This window comes from Azolla caroliniana, unplaced genomic scaffold, assembly GCF_043228905.1.
Source record: "Azolla caroliniana isolate FFs.n. ecotype wild unplaced genomic scaffold, voAzoCaro1.0.p SCAF_9, whole genome shotgun sequence".
NCBI classification, from domain to species: Eukaryota; Viridiplantae; Streptophyta; class Polypodiopsida; order Salviniales; family Salviniaceae; genus Azolla; species Azolla caroliniana.
The window spans coordinates 1046005-1067064 of record NW_028230444.1 but is presented as its reverse complement, the minus strand read 5'-3'; the positions used below and the strand labels follow the sequence as shown (position 1 = coordinate 1067064).

Here is a 21060-nt window from a genome sequence, read left to right as displayed (position 1 = left end):
GAATTTAGATCATATCTGAAATTTATTGTGTTAACGGGAATCTCATCCTCAAATAATACATATGCCATTTAGCATAATTCCAGAGTTAGGGTCTTTGTACATCCTGAATCAACTTCCTTGAACTTCTGATTGTAGAAACAAGCATCATATATTGCTTACAAAATAAGGCAATGTAGTGTAAGACCATTGTATCAAGTAACTACATGAGGATTGTTCACACATGAGTTTTTTTATTGTTTAGTGTAAAAGTATAGCCATTGTTGGGTTCAAGGAAAATGAGACATGAGGGTCAACATATGAATTCATATTGTTTTAAGCTCCATAATGATCTGATAACTGATTGTGTAATTATATGGAATATCTCTTTTTAAGTAGTTCAATTTTGTGCTATATTCATGAATTGTACGTATAGAATATTGTAATTTTCTCATAATTTTTATTATAAGCAAGACACTACTTGAAGTTTAGTTTCTAAAGTCAAGTATCATTACAAAAGTTTTAAGATGCACATTTGTCAATCACAATGAACATTCCGTGATATGGTATAGAGGTTGAGCATACCTAACTACACACGTTGACAATTAGCGCATCTTCTGCATTTTCCCTTGTGTCGCAAGTCCTCATGTACACATGTTAGATTTCTTTCATGAGCTAAGGGTAAATGAGGTGGAATACAATTTCAAAAACTAGCCTATTTATCCTACCTTTGGCGAAGATGGTGAATCAATAGTACATACACAGATATCAAGGATATATGTACTCTTTGCGTCGTCATGCAAACCGGACAAGGGAGTATCTTCCCCCACATTGACAATTGTGGCACATTCAAGATTTCTTCGAATAAAAAACATTCCCCTTTCAAGAAAAATTATTTACACAAAATAGTGATCGATATTACTTCCTCCTTACATCACAAATTATATCATGGACAATCATTTTTGAAGCATTAGAGCCAAAGAAAATGAAACATAAACATTTGTTTGCAGCCATCTCAAATTGCTCATCTTAAACATTGGTTTGTACATTTTCTTCGAAGTTATCCACTATTAGGTGAATCAATGACACAATTAATGACTTTGATTGGACTCAAGATATTCATCATCCTATATATAAAATAAAAAATTCATATGCAAAGTTTTTGCACTATGCATAATTTATTTTCCTTCCTTTACCTCCTTTGTTTGATGTCTTCCTCTATATTGGTTTATTAATTTAATTCAGTGTTACTTGACAAAGAGAAGATTTTGAGGGCATTAGAAAGTGTAGTCCCAAAAACCGGTTCTTAGGTTGCATCCATATGCCGAATGACATTTTGATAATGGACTTGATGGTATCAAGAGATGGGCTTGTTGTTGTGTTGTAAATCCATGGTGTAATCCCTAACCCTTAATTGAATGACCAATCGATGGGGATGAGATGAGAATAATGTATGTTTGACGAGAGAAGAAAGAGGCTGATGGACACTTTTATGATTCACTCAAGTTATGGTGGGTGGATTATATTGGTTGATGATAAACTAGGGCAATGTGAGACATTCCATGTATATGTAGGTGCTTGGAACACAAGGTTAAATTTTATAAACATTGAGGAGTCATGCATTTGCCATTCATCCTAGTAATGGTTGGAGAATTCCAATGTCTAATGCTCACATAGGACAAAGGGAACATATGTTGTGATGCTACAATTGAATTTGACAAACTTTAAAAATAGTAGTAGATTGATGCGCCAAGGTCACAATGTTCAAGAATCAACTCTTTAACATCAACGTATGTGTCACTAAAAGTCATAACTTATAGAGTTCATATATACATCTAGGATATTTATATAACGATGTGGTAAGTTGTTGCACCAAATAAACCAATGTTCAAGAACAAACGTTGACATCAATGAATGTACCACAAAAAGTCGGAGCTCTACGAACGTGTATGCACACATAGGGCACCGAGAACTTAGAGAGGAATAGTGGCAAGTCATTGTACTAGTCAGTTAAACCAATGTCTAAGAACAAAACTTTAACATCGACGTTAAAGTCGCAACTTTAGCAACTTTGAATATACTAGGAACTTCCGAGGAGTAGTTGTAGTTCCTTGCAGTACATATAAACCAATGTCCACAACAACATTACATATGCATGTTATGGACGTGAATGAAAACATGCTATCACATTGACACATATGAGTCATGTTTATCAATGCATATGCTTCTCCCGAGATGCTGCCCCCCCCCCCCCCCCCCCCCCCCAAAACCAGAGGCATGCAAACTAGGGGGTATCTCAGGAGAAGCATATGCACTGGTAGATAGACATCATAGACATGAGGCATTGAGCGGGAGGCATTGTCCGAGAGAGCGAGAGAGAGATGGCTATGAAAGTCAAGGGGCGATTGACTTGACCGAGTCCAGAATGTAATGTAATCCATTCCAATTTGTAACAACTATGACACACGTTTTGAAGGCAGAGTCATCTTGACTTTGTAAACATAAAACAAACCAAAGATTTGTTTGTCTTCTTTCTTTCTTTTTTATTTCTCTTCATGTGTTCAGTTTCTTTTTAATTTCCTCTTCCTCTTCCTCTTCTCTCTCATTCATCTTCTTCTTCTTCTTCTTCCTTCTTCTTCAAATTCCTGCCCCAGCCATCGATTCCTCTGTTTCTCCTCCTGGTGTCGATCAAAGACAAAACAAGAAAAACCCCAATTTGAGCCCGCCCCTCCTTCACATCAGAGATTTGTTAAGCTATGCCCATCTCCCGACGACCTGTTGCTTCCAATCCTTTCGACTCCGACGAAGAAGTAGAAGGCCAACAACAAAGGAATTCTAATTATCGCAAGGCATCTAACCCTTTTGATGATGATGATGATGGTGCCGCAGGACACCATAGCCGACCTCCTGCGAATCCTCCCAAACTTACTCAGTCGAACCCTAAGAAAACATCGCAGTTAAACCCTTTCGATGATGATGAAGAACTCGGTAACCAAAATGGTATTTTCCCATCGTCTTCATCATCGAAGAAAAACTCATCTTCCTCCAATAAAACGAGTCTCTTCGATGATGTTGATGATGCAAGATCTGAACAAAGAAGAAAGAAGGAGAGGAACAAAGAAAGGTTAGTAAAAAATCCATCCCCAAACCTATTCAAATACAAGAATGACCCCAAAGAATCTAATGGAATGACAAGCCATGTGCGGAAGGGAGATTCTGAGAAAACACCGATCAAGGGCCGGGGGGATCTGTTTTCTGGAGATTCACGGGAAGAACCTTCGTCGGGATTCCGATACCAGAACTCTGAGTTCCGTGGGAACGATGCTCTTGAGTATAAGAGCATTGAAGATCTTGAAGGATACTCAATTCAGAAATCCAAAGAGACCACGAATTCGGTACAGAATTGTCTTAAAGTGGCGGAAGATCTAAGGGGCGATGCCACTCAAACTTTATTGTCATTGCACGAACAAGGCGAAAAAATCAAAAGAACCCATGAAGTCGCTGTTGATATCGATCAAAACCTTAGCAAGGTTCGTAAAAAAAGTTATAATAGCAAAAAATAATAATCTTTGTTTTTAGTTTTCAATTTTGATGGTGGACATATGTATCTTACATATTGACCTATGAGCTCTCTAGCACATGGAAAAATGTGTAAAAACAGATTGGAACCTCAGCAAGGTTTCCAAAAATGTTACAATGGGAAAACAATCTTTGTTTAGGGTTTTAAAGTGCTGGTTAACATATCTATCTTACATAGTGACCCCTGGCCTTTCTATAGCACATTGGAAAATGTCTAAAAACAAGTTTCCATGGATAAATGAGAAGTAATTTTGAATAGCTAAGGTTTGGACGTAGACCTAGGGTATTTGTGGCATATAAAGGCTATGTTACCCTTATGTGAACGCTTTTTATCTCAAACAATGTGTCTACCTGGTCTCACCACCTTCATCATGGGTCGTGGAAATGACATAATGCTAAAAAAATAGTATCTAAATTATGTAAGAAATATAGTATTGTGAAACCCAAGAAAATCACAATGAATATAATGACTTCCAACATGGATGAACATTTAAAATCTTCCAAAAAGAAAAAAAGGCAAACTGAATAAGGGAATGGGAAAATTAATCATGGAAGAAGGCTACAGCTTTTTTTCTTTTTTCTTTCAGGGAGAGACATTGTTGGGAAGTCTGGGTGGCATGTTTTCAAGGACATGGAAGCCACAAAATTCTCGCCCTATTATTGGCCCTGCTTTATCAAAAAGTATGTATTTTTTATATATTTTTAGCATAATTTTGTTTAACATCCTAAAATAGATAGATGACTGTTAGATTCTTTTCTCATCGTCATTATTTTATGCATAGATGATTCATTTAAGAGAAGAGCAAACCACACGGAACAACGTGTCGCTCTTGGGATCAATAAGGGTAAGTCCAAGGATCGTGCTCCTATTCATTCCAATGGACAACAGAGCACACAAGAAATTCTCAATGTAAGTTGTTTGGGTCTGCATCATCATTTGATCTTCCTAGAATGCTTAGTTATGTTGCCAGGACCCAATTGTAATCCTTATTTCTTATTTTTCATGTATTTTGGTTTTAGATGGAGAGAAAGAAACAAGATGATGGTTTGTCGGATGTGAGTGATATTTTGGAAGAGTTAAAAGGCATGAGTGTAGATATGGGAAAGGAATTATCAAGGTATTTCAACCGAATATTGCATTTTGGAAGTATTTACTTGTGAAATCAGTTGTTTGATAGGACAGTGCATTTTGAAAATATTGGATAATCCCAAAATTGCGTCTTGCATTTTTACAGTATTTGACTCTGCGAAAATCAACTTCTTGCATAACATGACACTGCTTTGAAAATAGTTTTTGGTTATTTGCAGAATTAACTCCATGCATAAGATAGATAATACTTCACATTGGAAGTATTTCGTTTATTTGCAAAATTTTCACATTGCAAAACAAGTAAATTTCTGTTCTTTTTGTAGCCAAATGGTTTATTTGAAAGATCTCGACAAAGATGTCTCGACTCTCAATGAAAGAATTGACGGTGCCAATCAAAGGGCAAGACATCTCCTCCGGAAATAAGTCAAGAGGATATCTGGTTCATAAGTAATCTTTCAACAAAGCATTATTTTGAAGGCTTTTGTTTGCTCCTGTAGAGAGTGTGAAATGTCTTTCTTCTTGTATGTTCCAGACTTTTTTGTCCAAATATCTTTCCAAGAGTCTTGTACATATTCTTATATAAATGAGGAGGATTTGCACAATGCTTTTTGTTAGTACCTTAATTTTGTAAAAAGTTGTCTCAAGAAAACCTGCTAAGTTTAATCAGAGTCAAGCAGTGTTTATATGAACTATCATCATATCTGTACATAAACAAAAATGCTCTATAATGAATGCTATACATGTATTACTGTTGGAAAATCTTAGTATGAATGGAAAATAATCTCATCAAAATGAAAATGTGGCAGTGATGGTATGCATCAATGAAAGTTATTGAGGTTTGCTACTAATCTCAAGTTTCTTTGCTTTTCAAAGGCGATGAATGCCTGCTATCAAATCACAAATACTAGTTCCGTGTGTTATCAGTTTCAACTGAGATTGAATCAGCAAAAGAAAGTTTATCCAATCAACAATGTACTAAATATTTTGAAAAAAAGAACAATATTCACCAGCATATGTTTTTGTTCATTATAACAGTACACGTTGAATTGAGAAGCATTTTTGCTGTTGATTATTGATGAAAAAGGTATTTGATCATCCAGTTTTTTTTCCTTCATTCAAGTTCTGAATGCTTTTGTGACTATGCGATGAAATAAGTCAACATTAGAGTTCAAATATGCTTAACTCAAGATTTGAAGTAGGAAATAAAGATTCAATTCTTTCATGATTGAACACAACAATTATATTCTGAACCATTATGTTAGATTGTATACTATCTTCTCATTTTTTCTTGCACACCAAAATACCTAGAACTTTCTAATAAAATAATTGATTGCCCCTAACAATCACCCAATACCTTGATACATCGTTTTAAGATCACTAGAATACTCTCAAGCATTCTAAAAATGTTTGAGATACACCTATGCTTTTAAATACAATCAAATGAACATTAAGCCTTAATTATTGGCTCCCTTTACCTAATTGGAATATTATTAATAATAATGATTAGTTGACTTTGGGTGGTTGACATTGAACTTGTGGAGGAATGTATGGGATATGACCATCATCAAAGTCCACTAAAGTCTCTACAAATTTGCTACAAGATCATTAATAAACTAGCCATCCTCACTCGTCCAAAAATCATGTTCAATGTAATGTTTTCTCATCATTCGACATATGTACATTTTCCCATTGGCAAAACAATCAAGAGACACTTGTTCACCATGCCATCAAACGTGCAATTGGGGTCATTTATATCTCTCCTTGATGCTCGCTCATCATTATTAATAAATGCCTATGGCTTGAATCTTGATGATCATGAACTACATATAGTGGTGACCACTATCCAACCATATGATTGGGGCATTTGATGGGTGAAGATCAAATAAATTGAATAACTTATCTTGAGTCACATCGAATTAGATGCCCCACGTGATGAAGACCCAACTTGGATGTTGTATTGGACACAAAGGTAATTTGAATATGTATAGTTGATGGTGAGAGTAGTTGCTTGCATGTGGCCATTAATGATAAATAACTTGCTTCTGTGGAGGTGGCTTGGTGTTTTGCTACCATGAAGCTTATGTGCAAACCAACATAACCACACACGTGCACAAGAATATTGTATAATGCATGATCTTTGCATCATGATAAGATCTTAAAACTAAGAATCATGCTCCGATATTCTTGTGATTTCCCCCATTGGCAACTTTGTAAGCTTCCACCAACTTGTAATAATATATTTTTAGTTACACAATGACTTCATAGTGTTAGGATTTCATTTGATATTGGGTACAACTTCTAGCATGGTAGAAGGCCATGGTTTTTCTGGAGTGGGTTTTAATGTCCAAATCCCAATCCTTGTTTGGATTATGATGAATTCATGCTACGAGTGGGTGACACTTGACTGAGGGTTAGTCTATTGTTCATGCAAGATACTCATCATTATCCTTGTTGACAACATTTCAAGTGTCAATCCATAATATTTCTTTCTAGTTTCAAAATGACTACACAAAGTGTTAGTATTTCATTTGGTTAAGTGTTTGATTGTGCATAACACTTGGTATTGTAAGCAGGCAATATTTTTTGCAAAGTGGGTTTTAAAGTCCAATTCGTCTTTGTCTCATTAACCCATGTTAGGGGTGCTTGGCAGTAAGGCAATATTTTTTGTGGAGTGGGTTTTAAAGTTCAATTCTTCTTTGTCTCATTAACCCATGTTAGGGATGCTTGGTAGTAAGCTGCTACTTATGAGTGACATATGACCAAGGGCAAGGTTCTCTCCTATGTAGTTGTACCTTTGCTATTCAAAGTTCTTCCACAAATAATCAAAGAGTTGTTGTTGTACGTTAGCATTGTTTTCCATTATTATATAGTCCATTAGATTTGTTTCCATGTTCTTTGTAACTTTTGTGCTCTTCTTGTGAATGAAGCTCCTGTACCCAACAAAAGCTATAGATTCACAAAATCATTCATCAAGAACAAGGGGTGGCGGGGGGAAATATCAAGTCATTTTTGCGTTAAGTCAACCACGTAACATAATATTGAAGACCACAACACCATCTTGCAAACCGTAATGTTGCGTTAACTAACTAACTAGCCCATCATCCCATCGATAACGTTTCTATTGAGCATTAATAGGTTATATTTGCGAAACGTATCTCCATGAGCAGGCTCAGGTTTGCGACAGACTATATCCTATCGTTGACAGTGCTTTCTAGACCACAACAGGCGAATCCAAGGCAGAGCACTTTCTAGACCAAAAGCCTATCTCGATGTTAACACTACTTTCTAGGTCATAACGGGTGAATCCAAGGCAAAGTAGTTTCGAGATCATTACCGTCCGATCCTAGATGGATCGGCCGATTTTCGATAGTTCTAAAATTTGGCTGGCTATTTATGTAATTTAAGACCCATGACTATTCCCTTTCTTTTACCCTAGAAGAATTAAGGTCATCACTGATCAGAGACCATCGGCCGATTCTCGATAGTTCTAAAATTTGGCTGGCTATTTATGTAATTTAAGGCCCATGACTCTCCCCTTCCTTTTACCCTAGAAGAATTAAGATAATCACTGATCAGAGACCATCAGCATATCCTTTCTATCTACCACAGGTATTTCTAGAAAACCCACATTTTTATTTAAAATTCTTCTTTTTCCTTCTGTTTGTATAAACTAAGGTTACCATTTATTATTTAAAACAAAACCCCCTTTCCTTTGATGACTCCCCTGTTTCTAATGGTGGGTTTTCTTCATTAATTCCCAGCACAGGGGAAATTTCCAATATGGGAGATACTGGTGAAATTAGTGCTTCTTCTAACATTGTTGTTGATGATGGTGATGGTGACAAATCGTCTGGTGGATATATGGTGGAAAGAGCAAAATATTCCAAAAGAGTGATCATTAAGTCTATTCTAGGAAGTCAAGATGGAGGTCTTGGTCTTGTTGGTCAAACCATGGTCGTTGGAGGATGGGTCAAGACTGGTCGTGAACAAGGAAAAGGAAGCTTTGCATTTCTTGAAGTTAACGATGGATCTTGCTTTGCCAATCTTCAGGTTAGTTTTTATTATAATTTTTACATATTATGTACCTTTTGAAGGTTTGATTATATATTTATCGTTATCGCAGTTTTTTATGTTTTTGCTTTCTTCTTTCTATTTATTTTGGGTGGATGGTTTTCATGGAGAAAATAAGCTCGAAAATATATGCATTATTTGTGCAGATAAAATGATATGTAATATCTATTCACTTCGATTTTTGTGGAAACTGTGCTGTAAATTATTTGTAAATGAAAAGGAATCCTATCAAAAAGAAATTCTATTGAAATCATTTAGATTCTGTGTTTTCTCCTAAATTCCTGTGATATGCATTACATATGAAACCTGCCCAGTGGTGAATCACAATATCTGGATACTGTCCAATTACGAAATATCGTCAATCCAGCAAGTATAGGATAAGTATTGTGTGAAACAAACTGTTGTTGTGTGACTATAATGTCAGGATTTATTCAGCATTTCGTGATGTCTTTCATATCAGAAAAAATATTTTTTTAAACTCATCTCCCATGGACTTTTGTCATGACCCTTTTCACCTTTTGAAATTTTCTTTAATGTTTGCTATTGAGTTTATAATCATATTTTTCAGTGTCGTAGGCATGTTTTCCTAGTGGGAAATGGTGCCATTTTTCGCTATTTTTTCTCTCTTTATGAACTCCAAAAAGAGGGACAATATTTGGAGCTTGCCTTCAATGTTGTGGCGTGAATCATGATGCATTCGTGAATAATAAGTAATGTTTAATGCAGGTTATTGTTGATGCCAGTATCATCCCCCTTCAACAACTTACTCCAACTGGAACAAGTATTCTTGTTGAAGGTGAGCTTAAAAAGCCACCTGAAGGTACCAAGCAAAAGGTTGAATTCAAGGTCTCAAAGATCTTGGAAGTGGGAGCTTGCAATCCTTCCACTTATCCAATCGCAAAGACAAGGCTTCCTCTCGAGTATCTTCGCAACCATTTGCATTTGCGCTCCCGAACTAACACGGTATAAACCTTACTAGAATAATAATATAGAAATTTATGCTTTGTTTAGAAAAAATAAGCTTAGATATGCTGTAGTGATAACCAAAAACTTCAACTTCATCTCCGACATGTCATAATGCATATAAATGCACATTTTGTGTAGAATGTTTTTTCCCCATGGTACAACTTTGAATATGATTTGGCTAGAAAAGCACTTTCTGAGAAATAAGCTTTTCTTAGAAAAAGAGCATCCCAAAGTTCATTTAGAATATGATCTGATTAAGAAAAAACTTCCCAAACTTCATATTTGAAGTATTACGTGATATAATAATGTGCAGATAGCTGCTGTTGCAAGGATTCGCAATGCACTAGCCTATGCAATCCATACATTTTTCCAGCAAAATGGGTTTTTGTATGTACACACACCTATAATAACGACGAGCGATTGTGAGGGTGCAGGGGAGATGTTCCAAGTCACAACTCTATTTCATGAGGCAGAAAGAAGAGATAAAGAGGCAAAGAACAACCCTCCTCCATCAGTGTCTGAGCTCGAAACAGCCATGAATGCCATAAATCTCAAGGGTGAGGCTGTAAAAGAAGTGAAGAAAAGTGGTGATAAGAATGCTTTGGCTTCTTGTGTACAAGAGCTCAACCAAGCGAAAGGGTTATTGGCACAGTTGGAGGCTAGGAATAGATTCAAACCTGGTATGCCGAAGAAAGATGATGGCTCTGTAGATTACTCACAAGATTTCTTCTCGAGACAAGCATTTCTGACCGTCTCTGGGCAACTTCAAGTAGAGACTTATGCATGTGGGCTTAGCAATGTGTACACATTTGGTCCTACTTTCAGGGCAGAAAACTCTCATACAACTCGGCACCTAGCTGAGTTTTGGATGGTAGAACCTGAAATTTCATTTGCAGATCTTGAGGTAAGATGGTTTTTTAATTTTGTTTTCTCAGTGTAAACGTTTGAAACTATATGTGTTGATTGGGATGGTTTTTTCATTTTCCTTAAGGATGATATGAATTGTGCCGAGGACTGTGTGAAGTTTCTATGCAAATGGTTGCTAGAGAATTGTGCGGATGATATGGAATTCATGTCAAAAACATTCGATAAAACAGCGATTGATCGGCTTCACTTGGTGGCTACATCTCCGTTTGCAAGGATCACATACACTGAAGCAATCAAAATTTTGGAAAAGGTTCGAAAATATCTATGCCAGAATATCATATCGTTCTCTCTTATGAATTTAATGTATTTTACTCTTCTGCCACTGGGAAATAATATTCTTAGCTCTCAATCCTTTGATAGGTGACCGATAAAAAATTTGAGAACGAAGTGAAATGGGGCATAGACTTGGCATCTGAACATGAAAGGTATGCATTTATACCCTAATGGGAATATCCACCATCGAATAGATATGATATTAAGAGTCAAGAAACTTTTAGAGTGTCAAACCAACCAAATAAGGGACATTGTACTTCTTATAGGTATTTGACTGAAGAGGTATACAAAAAACCTGTTATAGTGTACAATTATCCCAAGGATATCAAAGCTTTCTATATGCGTCTTAATGATGATGGAAAGACAGTTGCAGCCATGGATGTATTGGTGCCAAAGGTATGTGCTTCTATTATCTACTTTGAAGCCTCTTAATAAAGAAAGATCCACGCTTCTATTTCATTTAAGGTTCCATTCAATAATATGATCCATTGTTCTACTTTTTAATGACAAGTGTTAGAAATTTATAATGGTTGTAATATGGTTATTTTTCTCAACAATGAGCACAGCCGGAAAGTGGCCCTTGTCTGCCACTTGGTGGAATCTTGTCCTATGCTCCATACCTTAGACTGTGACAACCCCTCGTTAATCCCTTGGAGCCCATCAATCATGTGCATCCATAGGTAGATTCCCAATTACTAAGAAGGGCTCTTCTATTGTCCATGCAATCACTTCTACAGGTGGATGTATGTTTGACAAATGGTGTTCAGAATGTATACATTTGAATGTTGAAGATGGTATTTATGTCATCGACGTTGCTACGAACTATGGCAGAAATGAAACTGGCAGTTGGAACTGCTTGGATTAAGACCGTTGTTGCTGGAAGCTTTGGATCATCTGAATTTCCCAATTACTCAGGTTTATTGTAGAAAATTGATGGAGGTGCCAAGTCCTTGTACATAAATGAAATAGGTGCTTGATGATTAGTTTTCAAAAGGTTTACATTATTATATGTTGGATCCACTTATTTGTATAACTGCATGGATGTCTTGCAACTGCATTTTGATGTTTCTGGAAGAATGTTGTTGTGAAGTAAATACTTCAGGGATAGGAATTCTAATTAGAAGACAAATGTTTGACGTGAAGATGGTGTAGCTCTATAGGTGCAAAGTTCTAAATCTCCAGTGTGATATAAGCACTGGATATTGACTATGAATGATACATCCACATTGAACCGCCGTAAAGTCTATTGAAGATCAATAGACAAAAATGGGAAGGTTTGACATCTACTTGTTCATAATCCTAGTGGTTCGAAGCATCGTTCACGAACATAGTGACAATTATGCTTCCCTCACTAGTGTGTAAAGATCGAGGATCTCACAAGGTAGTCAATGTGAGGCCAACCAACTTTTATTTCTAGGTTTGGAACTAGAGTTTCAGAGATGAATGAACTTGACATCAATGGATTTGAAGCACTCTGAACCACATTATTCCGTACAATTACGTGCACTAGGATTTTTATAAGGCATTTTGAAAGGTAAAACTTGGTTGATTTTGTGCTAGAGTGAGGTGCGGGTTTCAAATCCTGTACTTTATTTTTGTAACACATTATAAACTACCGATAGGTTAGCAGATTTTAATGATCAAAATCTATTCTTAATAATACAAGTTCAGTAGGAAGGACTTGTGAAAGCACACCTATGTTGAAACGAGGTTTACAAAACTTAGGCGTCCAATTTTAGCAAAAAGCACAAATATGCTAAAGTCAACACACACACACACACACACACGTGGAGAGGCACAAAAATCTATATAAATAATAAGATTTGGACATTTAGGGGGGATTCATTTTGGGTTTTTTTTTACTTGGGGAGAATATAAGAGCAATGATCTCACATCATCTCATGTACAATTTCTTCAATTAATACCAACTTGGGTTCTTTTTGGATGTTCTGCATGTCTTTTCAACTTGTTTATTTTTAATATATACATATCCACTTTAATTATGTTCTATCAACTGTGACGTTTTGCACTGTCAACATTTTGGCATTTTCTTCTTAGACCCTTTGCACTTGTGGATAGAGGCTCTATGCTTGTTTTCAAGCACACACCAATCCGCTTACATTTCCAAATCCTATTGTTTATATAGGTATGTGTTTCTCTTTCTCTCAATGTGAGTGAATTTGTTTTAAAAACTTCAGCATCTTTATGCTTTTTATTAAAATTGGATGTCAAATTTTTATTGACTAGGTTCCATGAATGTGTGCTTGCACGTGTCCATTCAATTAGTCTTATGTTTTTTAAAATCAAATTTTATTGCTAAGGCCTACTATGCTATCGTTATTTTATAATGTGTTACAAAAATGAGGTATGGGATTTTGAAATCTGCTCTTTATTATTCCGACAATAACATTTGCATTTCACCTTTTAAAATGCCCTATAAAATCCTGTTGCACCTGGCGTAAGGAATTGCTTGGGGTCACGGTGTTTCATATTGTGCAACATTGGCATCATTATACCCTCTTCCACCAAACTGGTGTATGCGTGAAAAGCCTCCTGCCCCAACACGGCCTGATATTGGATATGTAGGAATACTAATCAGATTTACGAGTCAATCTGGATGAAACCCTTGGGCTGCAGTTAACTCTATCCTTAGATATCTCAAAGGCACTAAGAAAAAATGAATTTGTTATGGCAAAGGGGACGTAAATCTTCATGGCTATTGTGATTTTGACATGGTTGGAGATGTAGACACAAGAAAATCTACTTACGGCTACATCTATACTCTCACAGGGGGAGCTATTTGGTAGGCTTCTACTTCATGTTCCCCATGTAACACAATATTGTTATCCTTGTGCCGTAACTTGTTGGCCGTTGACGTCACAACCATTTTCTACCTAGCACCATATCAGTATTTGTCAACCTTATCCAATATAAATCTAAGTGCTCATTCTTGGAGGTTGAAATGGACATTCTAAACAGGTGTGTTCCAGATGTTTGAAACATGTCCTCTGGCAAAACTGATGTGATACTTGTGCTCAGTTGGCTCTTGTTTGAGTTTAGTTTTTGAACTATCAAAAACTTAAATTCGAGGCATCATCATGAACTCATACTTATTCTCATCAGCCTTTACTTGTGTTATGTATACAGAGCTCATCATGGGTACTGAATATTAGTTTTTTCATGAATTTACTGACAGCACACTGATGTCTGCTGTTCTAGAAAGTGGTGTTGTGCTTCAACCTCCTTGTACTGGCGTTCTATAACATTAGGACTTGGATAGTGTGCATTGGTTTTCCAACCTTCTCCCTGTCATTTTTATTATGTAGTCTTTTAGTTTATTCTGCTCTTGGGAGGCGCAGCCCCAAAATTTGGAGGCCTACATTTTGCTCTTTAGCTAAGTTAGGTATTTGGAACTCAAATAATGTCCCCAAGAACTTTTTCATTCCTTTGAATGAACTTGTCTTGCTTATTGGCTTGTGCATTAAAAGACATCTCTACAGCCATTCTGGACACTTTCTTGATAATATCATCAAGAATCTATGCCAATTTAATAGCTTTTTCTAAAGTCTTATTGTCCTTATATTGACTTTGCGGCAGATTGTTGAACTAAGAACATGCACATATAAATCCTCAGACCTTATGAAACTCAAATTAATTCTCTCAATGTGAGGATCTTGTCTCAAGAATATGGAACAATGTTTGGTGAGTCTGTCATCTGACACGCTTCCCAAGCAGTCCCACCATAATTTTCCTCATTTTTCAAGCACTTCTCAGATTAAAAGTGGAAAGCCAAGAAGACTGTGATATAGGGTAATTTAGCTCTTAGGAGGTCTAAAGCTTGATTAAAAGCTGTGTGCAATTTGATCTTTTTCTTACCACCTTGCGGGAGATTGATAGGGAGAGACGTGTGCAATTTGGTGCAGAAGAATTTAGTGATTTTGTTGTTTATTTGAACAAGTACGCACCCTCCCATTTTGAGAAGTATCCTAGTGGGCAACATGTGTGTACTATAATGTCGGTCTCCTAAGATCTTTAAGTGAGGTTGAGGGGGAATGGGTTCCTTTGATGGCTCAAGCATGTGGGATTTGATCTCAGATGATCTCATACAACTCAACCATTCATCTCTCATCTGTTCATGTACCTATCTCATCCGATCTATGAACGCCTGGTAGTCTTGTCAACAAGAGAGACATTCATCGATAAGCCAGGGCTTTCTTTGAAAGGTCATCATGACATCATGCAGATTGTATGTGATCCAAAGCATGACAATGCTCACAGTAGCAGGTTTTTCAATATCTGGCCGCATTTTTGGTAGGTTGGCGAGGAAGGAAAAGGTTTCTTGCTGACTGCAGAATCTTGAGAAAACAACAGTGGAGCCTGGAAATTATTGTTTATTTGAGTTCTATTTATCAATAATCGAAAATATGCAAATGTAGGTGCTGGCTCATTCAGTCAGTATTGAAGCACACTACGAGAGTAGCTCTTCTTTCATTTGACTATTTTTATATTTGTCCAGTTTTTTTCATCACCCTGTTTTCTGATGTCTACCCCTGCAAAACACATTGATGATCACAAATGTATTGTCCGTCTGACATAAGGCAATGGCAAAAACATCGACTGGAATATCATATGGATCACCTGTTAAACTCTGCTGGAGCCATGACAACAATCCACACAGTGATGATATGGGACTTTTTATGATGGATAATCATGAGTGGCTGGTGGTGGGTTCACCTCGAGAGAGGGAGAGATGGGGGCTCTGATACTGCAGTATTGTTGCCTCACCCAATGAATGACCAGCAAAAGGCTTGCTTTTAGATCTGATTCATCTAATGCATCACGAGGTTTATCTGCTACTTGATGGAAGCCTGTCTAATGCCCTAGAACTTAAATGTGAGCCTTCACTAATCCTCATGAACTCCATCACTCATTTGAACATCCATACAACAAATGGATCATCCAGTGGGCATTCGACTTAAATTGAAACCTCAATGTCTCACTTCATAGCAACATGAATCATTTTGAAATATTATATGAAATGATATAAAATTTAATGCCTAATGTTCCCCTTCACATGCTGAGTCACGACTCACTCAGACAACCCTTTTTACATTAGAGATTAGGCTTTATAAGCAATCCATCAATACACTTATTTTACCAAAACTCTGTAGCTCAGACTTCTGAGTGATCACATTAATTTTGTATTTTGTTTCTGGCTGTCAAGGTTGGTGAACTAGTTGGTGGAAGTCAACGAGAGGAGCGTTTGGAAGTTTTAGAAAAGAGGTAAAGTAACTTATCCCTTCTAAAGTTTTAATGATAAACGGTTCCATGCTATAGCTAAGATCATCAATATTTCTCTTCTGCCTCAACTTTCTAGTAATGGTGGTGACACTTCATGCTAACTTATATCTATGCTTTTGTCTCCTGTCTGCTGAAATATTTCTATACAATGGCTCGAGTACTATATAATATTGTGTAACCTTGTTTCTAATTGTCTGGATCCTTGTTTCTAATATTTGTCTTTATGAATGTGTTTTCTATTTAAAAGATCTCCAGCATGGGGCATTGATCCAAATCACATGTCTTTGCGCAAGAATTTTGTCTAACCTTGTTTCTAGTATTTGTCTTTATGAATGCATTTTCTATTTAAAAGATCTCCAACATGGGGCATCGATCCAAATCACATGTTTTTGCCCAAGAAATTTCTCTGCACCTTAACTTTGTGTATATTGCTGTTTTTTTTGTTAGATTGGGAGAAATGGGACTGCCATTGGAGCCTTATGATTGGTATCTTGATTTGCGCAAATATGGATCAGTTAAACATGCAGGATTCGGTCTTGGTTTTGAGAGGATGATTCTCTTCGCCACGGGGCTCGAGAATATTCGTGATAGCATCCCATTCCCCAGATACCCTGGTAAGGCAGATTTCTAGGTCATATGCAATTTGAGGTTCATATATAACATTACATTGGGAAGGCCGAAACTCTATAACTTCTTTGTTATGCATCGGTATCCTATAGGAAAAAAGTTCCTATAAGCTATAATTTTTTTGGAGAGACAAGATCTATATGCTGAGAAGTTTGAATGAGATGACTTTTTTTGTTTACAATGTGCCTTTTAAAATCTCTCCTCATAAAAACTTCATATACTGAAATGTATTTTGTCTTGGAATAATCACAAACTTCCATTATTTACCTTGTTCTTGTCATAGGGACAATCTCAAAGATAAATTTATTTACATCATTGTCGAACACATCACCTTTATGAAAAATAAAACACCATGAGCATTGCCACCTTCCAAGATAAAGTATGGAATGGATCCATGTCAATTGCAGTTTTTTTCACACCATTTTGACTCTGAAAGGGAGGATTTTCCTGGTGAATGTTTCTGTAGAGTGCCCATTATAGTGGGAGAGATGCTTAGATAGGTTCAGTTGGAAAAAATGGTGGTCATTGTTGTAGATTGTAATGCTTAAACTTACGAACTGGTTTGGGATGGAGCGTATATAGTCAACAATTCTCCTATTTGGTTCTCCAATGCTGAGTCTCAATATTGGAGAGAATGCGAAGTAAGCATAAATCATATGGAAGCAATGGTATGGGTTATAGGCAAGAGATGATGGGATCGTGGTGATAAGGGGTAATGGCTTTGATTCTTTGGGGAAGGCTTTTTTTTTTGGCGCATAATACACGTCATACATGTGTGAAATATGAGCCTTCACATCACACATGTGATATGTGATATGTGATATGTTTATGTTGAAGGAAACCTCATCCAACAAGAGTCTTCTAGGGCACCATGAAGCAAGCAATTTATCTTATTTCTTAGACCATCTTTGTTTATATTGCATCCATGTGGAGCCCAATATTTGCTCAAAAACTTATTCCTACCATTATACCAATGGGAGTGATTTGGTCTCAAGTTTTTATCCCGAACTTAGGAAACTTCCAAATAAAATGTTTCTAAATATTGTAAAACCATCCAAGTGGATTTGAAAATGCTAGCTTTGGTTGGAGTCTAAATGTTCGTGTTTTCTTCTTCTCTTGCATTTGATAGTATTGCCTCTTCTTTCTCCTCACCATTCTTCGATATTGATACAATGTTAGGGATCTCTCATTTTATCTTTTTTGAGCTTGAACATTTTGAGGTGAGCCTTCCATTGCATCCAATGTCCACACCTATGTGTGCACTAAAATATTAATACCTTATTTTACTTCCAATTTTGTTTTCACATTTTGACTAAAAGAGAGGTTCATCATTTAACCCTCAACCTTGTTTCCATAGCAAGGTCGGATAATGTACCTCTTTTCCTTTTTACTATAGCATTTGTTGATGTGTGAGTTTTTGGTTGCAATATCCAAGTATAAAGAGGTTGTGGTTCGAGTGAGGTAACAATGGGCCAATACTAAATGTGTTCACTATGGATGCATCACATTCTTTCACCAAGACATAGTCAACTACACTTCCTCCTCCTAGGCTTGAAGACATGCCAAAATCTTTGTCTTTGGAATCACATATGTATTATTGAGAATATGCAACTTTGTGCACTTAAGCATGTGTAAGAGAAGCCTACCATGATCAGATGCAATATAATCTTGTAGATCACACGTCAAATTTGACACTGTAACATTATCATTTGCTTCCGATTTTGATAAGTCCCAACTCTAGTATTGATTTCTCCCACAAGCAAAATGTTTCAAATGTAAACATCGGAAACAATAGAAAAACGACCATAGCAATCTAGCTCATACAAATTATAGTGGTTGGATTCTATATAAGGAATCTAACAACATGCCAGATAAAGTGCTTCAATATATATCATATGTATTCATCATACTTACATACCCATATTAGGTTTCCAAGCCGTCACGATAAATACATGCCACTCCTCACCCAATATTACTTCAAGTGCAAGGCAATATAGATTTTATGATCCAGCCATAAATATTAGGTGTACCGTATACACCATGTTCCCAAGTTTCAACCAAAAATATAATATCTCTATCGTGAGTTGCATCACTTAATCCAAGCATTTATTCCATAGATATGCAATTCCAAACAATGAGTGTTCAACTTTAGGCAGTCTAATAGTTCATACTCAAAGTCGATGGCACATATTTTAAGACTAAGTACATCTTAACCTGCTAATAAAGAATATTCTTCTAGTTGACTTAATTAATCAATCTTGTTATCCTAGTTTTCTCGTTGCTAAACACATTATGTCATACTCAACTACAATTTCACATTGACATCTTGACATATGGTTAAGTTGCACCGTAGTTACTATTCATTTTGGGTGCTATGACAACATGTGCACCCTAAGAATACATGTGTGGATAAATTGACAACTTGGGGATGATCGTTGACTCTATCTAACAACCATTACAACATAAATACAATTGACTGGCATATTGAGGTATTAAGCTCAACTACACACTTCACTTGAGAATGTGCGTTCAAGTCTATCAATCTTGTAAGTGTAACTTGTAAGTGAAGATATCTTTTGTATAAAGTTAGTAGATACTTTATGACATCTCATTGCCCCTCCTACTATGATAAGTTGCTTTAGGATTCTATATGAAGTTCACAAAATATTTTATAGTAAATCAAACTCCCCTCTTTTGCACAATATATTAAAATAGTTCAATTCCAAAATAATTATCAACATAAGTAGCCAACTCCACACTTTAAAGGCACTAGTTTTCCTCTTTACATAGTTAGGTTGATGGGTCATACTAGTTTGACCAATCAACCTTTGACCATTGCATTTCCTCTTTACAAAATTCCCTACGCAATTCAAGTTAGCCACTCATAATTATTTGATGGTCCTTGATCATCCCATTGGAAGCTTATGGTTGCAATCTTCATTCTCAACCCTCGATATCTAATGCAATAACATATGCAGATCGAATCAGCTAATGTTATGCTTCAAGTTAATCATATAGATCATACATGGTCAATTTTGATAAGGTAAATCATACATTTGAATTTATGTTGATGTTGGGTAGTTGGCTTCATGCACATTTACTTGAATGCTAACACCAACGTGTTACACACCCCTATAAGCCTTGTTGGATGCGCCATTAACCCTTTTATGATTCAAGCCTTGTATCTTATATTCATGGTTGTTGCATGGGTATCATCTTAATTGACTAGATATGCCCTCAATCATTTTTTTTAGTTGTAGTTAGAGAATTTTGTTGATACTAGTAGAGTTCTAAGTTGAACCATCACAATTTCATCCAAAAGATCATAATCAATTATAAGTACTTGATGGGCAATGGTTAATGATGGAATTTTTACATCTTGTAGGGATTTTTTATCGTAATAAATTCCAAACAAAGTGTATATGTTATTTAGAAGAACCTCCTAATCTTAGCTACTTCATATATTTCTCTACTTTTTTGTGATTTCTAAATATATCATGCTCATTGGATCTACTAAAGCATGGGTTTATAATTTCAATGTGCCCCATTTGCTTGTCTACCTACAAAATGAAATCCTCATCGAATCTACTAAAGCATGGGTTTATAATTTCAATGTGCCCCATTTGCTTGTCTACCAACAAAATGAAATCCTCATCGCATCTACTAAAGCATCGCTTATTTTAAGCCCCACTTGTATGTGTACGTACAAAATGGAATTAGATATTTTATCCTCTACTACTTCAATCATGAATCATGATCATATGCCATGTCTCAAAACTAAATTATATTATGTTCGCATTATGTACGTTGCCTTATAGAGGGAAACATTATCTTTGTTAGTGATATTGTAAAGTTAGGTACTAGAAGAAACAAGTGAAGGATCAAGTAAGCTAGAAAAGTGAATAAACGTTAGTAGGAATTGGGAACAATTTGTTTTTAGCAATTGAACCCTAAAACCGCAATTGGATGGACAAGTGACAACGCAATGTTTGCGTTGGGGTTTCAATGGTTCAATTTGAACTTTTATTTGCATAATAGTTTGGGGTGTATCTAGGTTCAAATGGTCACTTGATCAACTTAACGAATTTTGTGGGCATTTTTGAGATATTTATTAGATGTATAAATTGACTCTATTAAATTAACCCATCCAAATACATTTAATGATTGGCAAGGATTTAGCTCGAGCCCAATTAAACCACAAGATTATGTAGATCTTTTAAAAGGGAATAGTTTTGGTTCAATCTTGAGAA

General features: G+C 36.1%; 2 protein-coding genes across 3 annotated transcripts; both read left to right on the top strand.

The window, feature by feature from the left end:
- Positions 1–2650: 2650 nt before the first annotated feature.
- LOC147859736 (SNAP25 homologous protein SNAP33-like) lies at positions 2651–5247 on the top strand. The gene is made up of 5 exons (XM_087324339.1): positions 2651–3506; positions 4143–4236; positions 4338–4465; positions 4576–4673; positions 4969–5247. The coding sequence occupies exons 1-5, from the start codon at positions 2733–2735 to the stop codon at positions 5066–5068; spliced, it is 1194 nt and encodes a 397-aa protein (XP_087180465.1). The 5' UTR covers positions 2651–2732; the 3' UTR covers positions 5069–5247.
- A 2882-nt stretch (positions 5248–8129) lies between these two features.
- LOC147859735 (asparagine--tRNA ligase, cytoplasmic 1-like) lies at positions 8130–16983 on the top strand. 2 transcript variants are annotated; one of them, XM_087324356.1, is made up of 9 exons: positions 8130–8254; positions 8412–8695; positions 9443–9679; positions 9996–10586; positions 10674–10859; positions 10970–11034; positions 11149–11278; positions 16107–16165; positions 16631–16983. In XM_087324356.1, the coding sequence occupies exons 2-9, from the start codon at positions 8426–8428 to the stop codon at positions 16812–16814; spliced, it is 1722 nt and encodes a 573-aa protein (XP_087180482.1). In that variant the 5' UTR covers positions 8130–8254; positions 8412–8425; the 3' UTR covers positions 16815–16983. The 2 variants fall into 2 exon arrangements, with proteins under 2 accessions (XP_087180482.1, XP_087180481.1); XM_087324355.1 differs by lacking the exon at positions 8130–8254 and having other exon boundaries at positions 8341–8695.
- Positions 16984–21060: the final 4077 nt, after the last annotated feature.

What these genes read in the sequence shown, in the direction of transcription:
- LOC147859735 (XM_087324356.1), top strand. Translation starts at nt 8,426, where the DNA reads ATGGGAGATACTGGTGAAATTAGTGCTTCTTCTAACATTGTTGTTGAT. An exon ending in TGCGCTCCCGAACTAACACG is followed by an intron (nt 9,680 to 9,995) that starts GTATAAACCTTA and finishes AATAATGTGCAG; the next exon opens with ATAGCTGCTGTTGCAAGGAT. An exon ending in TTTCATTTGCAGATCTTGAG is followed by an intron (nt 10,587 to 10,673) that starts GTAAGATGGTTT and finishes ATTTTCCTTAAG; the next exon opens with GATGATATGAATTGTGCCGA.
- LOC147859736 (XM_087324339.1), top strand. Translation starts at nt 2,733, where the DNA reads ATGCCCATCTCCCGACGACCTGTTGCTTCCAATCCTTTCGACTCCGAC. An exon ending in TCGATCAAAACCTTAGCAAG is followed by an intron (nt 3,507 to 4,142) that starts GTTCGTAAAAAA and finishes TTTTTCTTTCAG; the next exon opens with GGAGAGACATTGTTGGGAAG. An exon ending in TGGCCCTGCTTTATCAAAAA is followed by an intron (nt 4,237 to 4,337) that starts GTATGTATTTTT and finishes TTTTATGCATAG; the next exon opens with ATGATTCATTTAAGAGAAGA.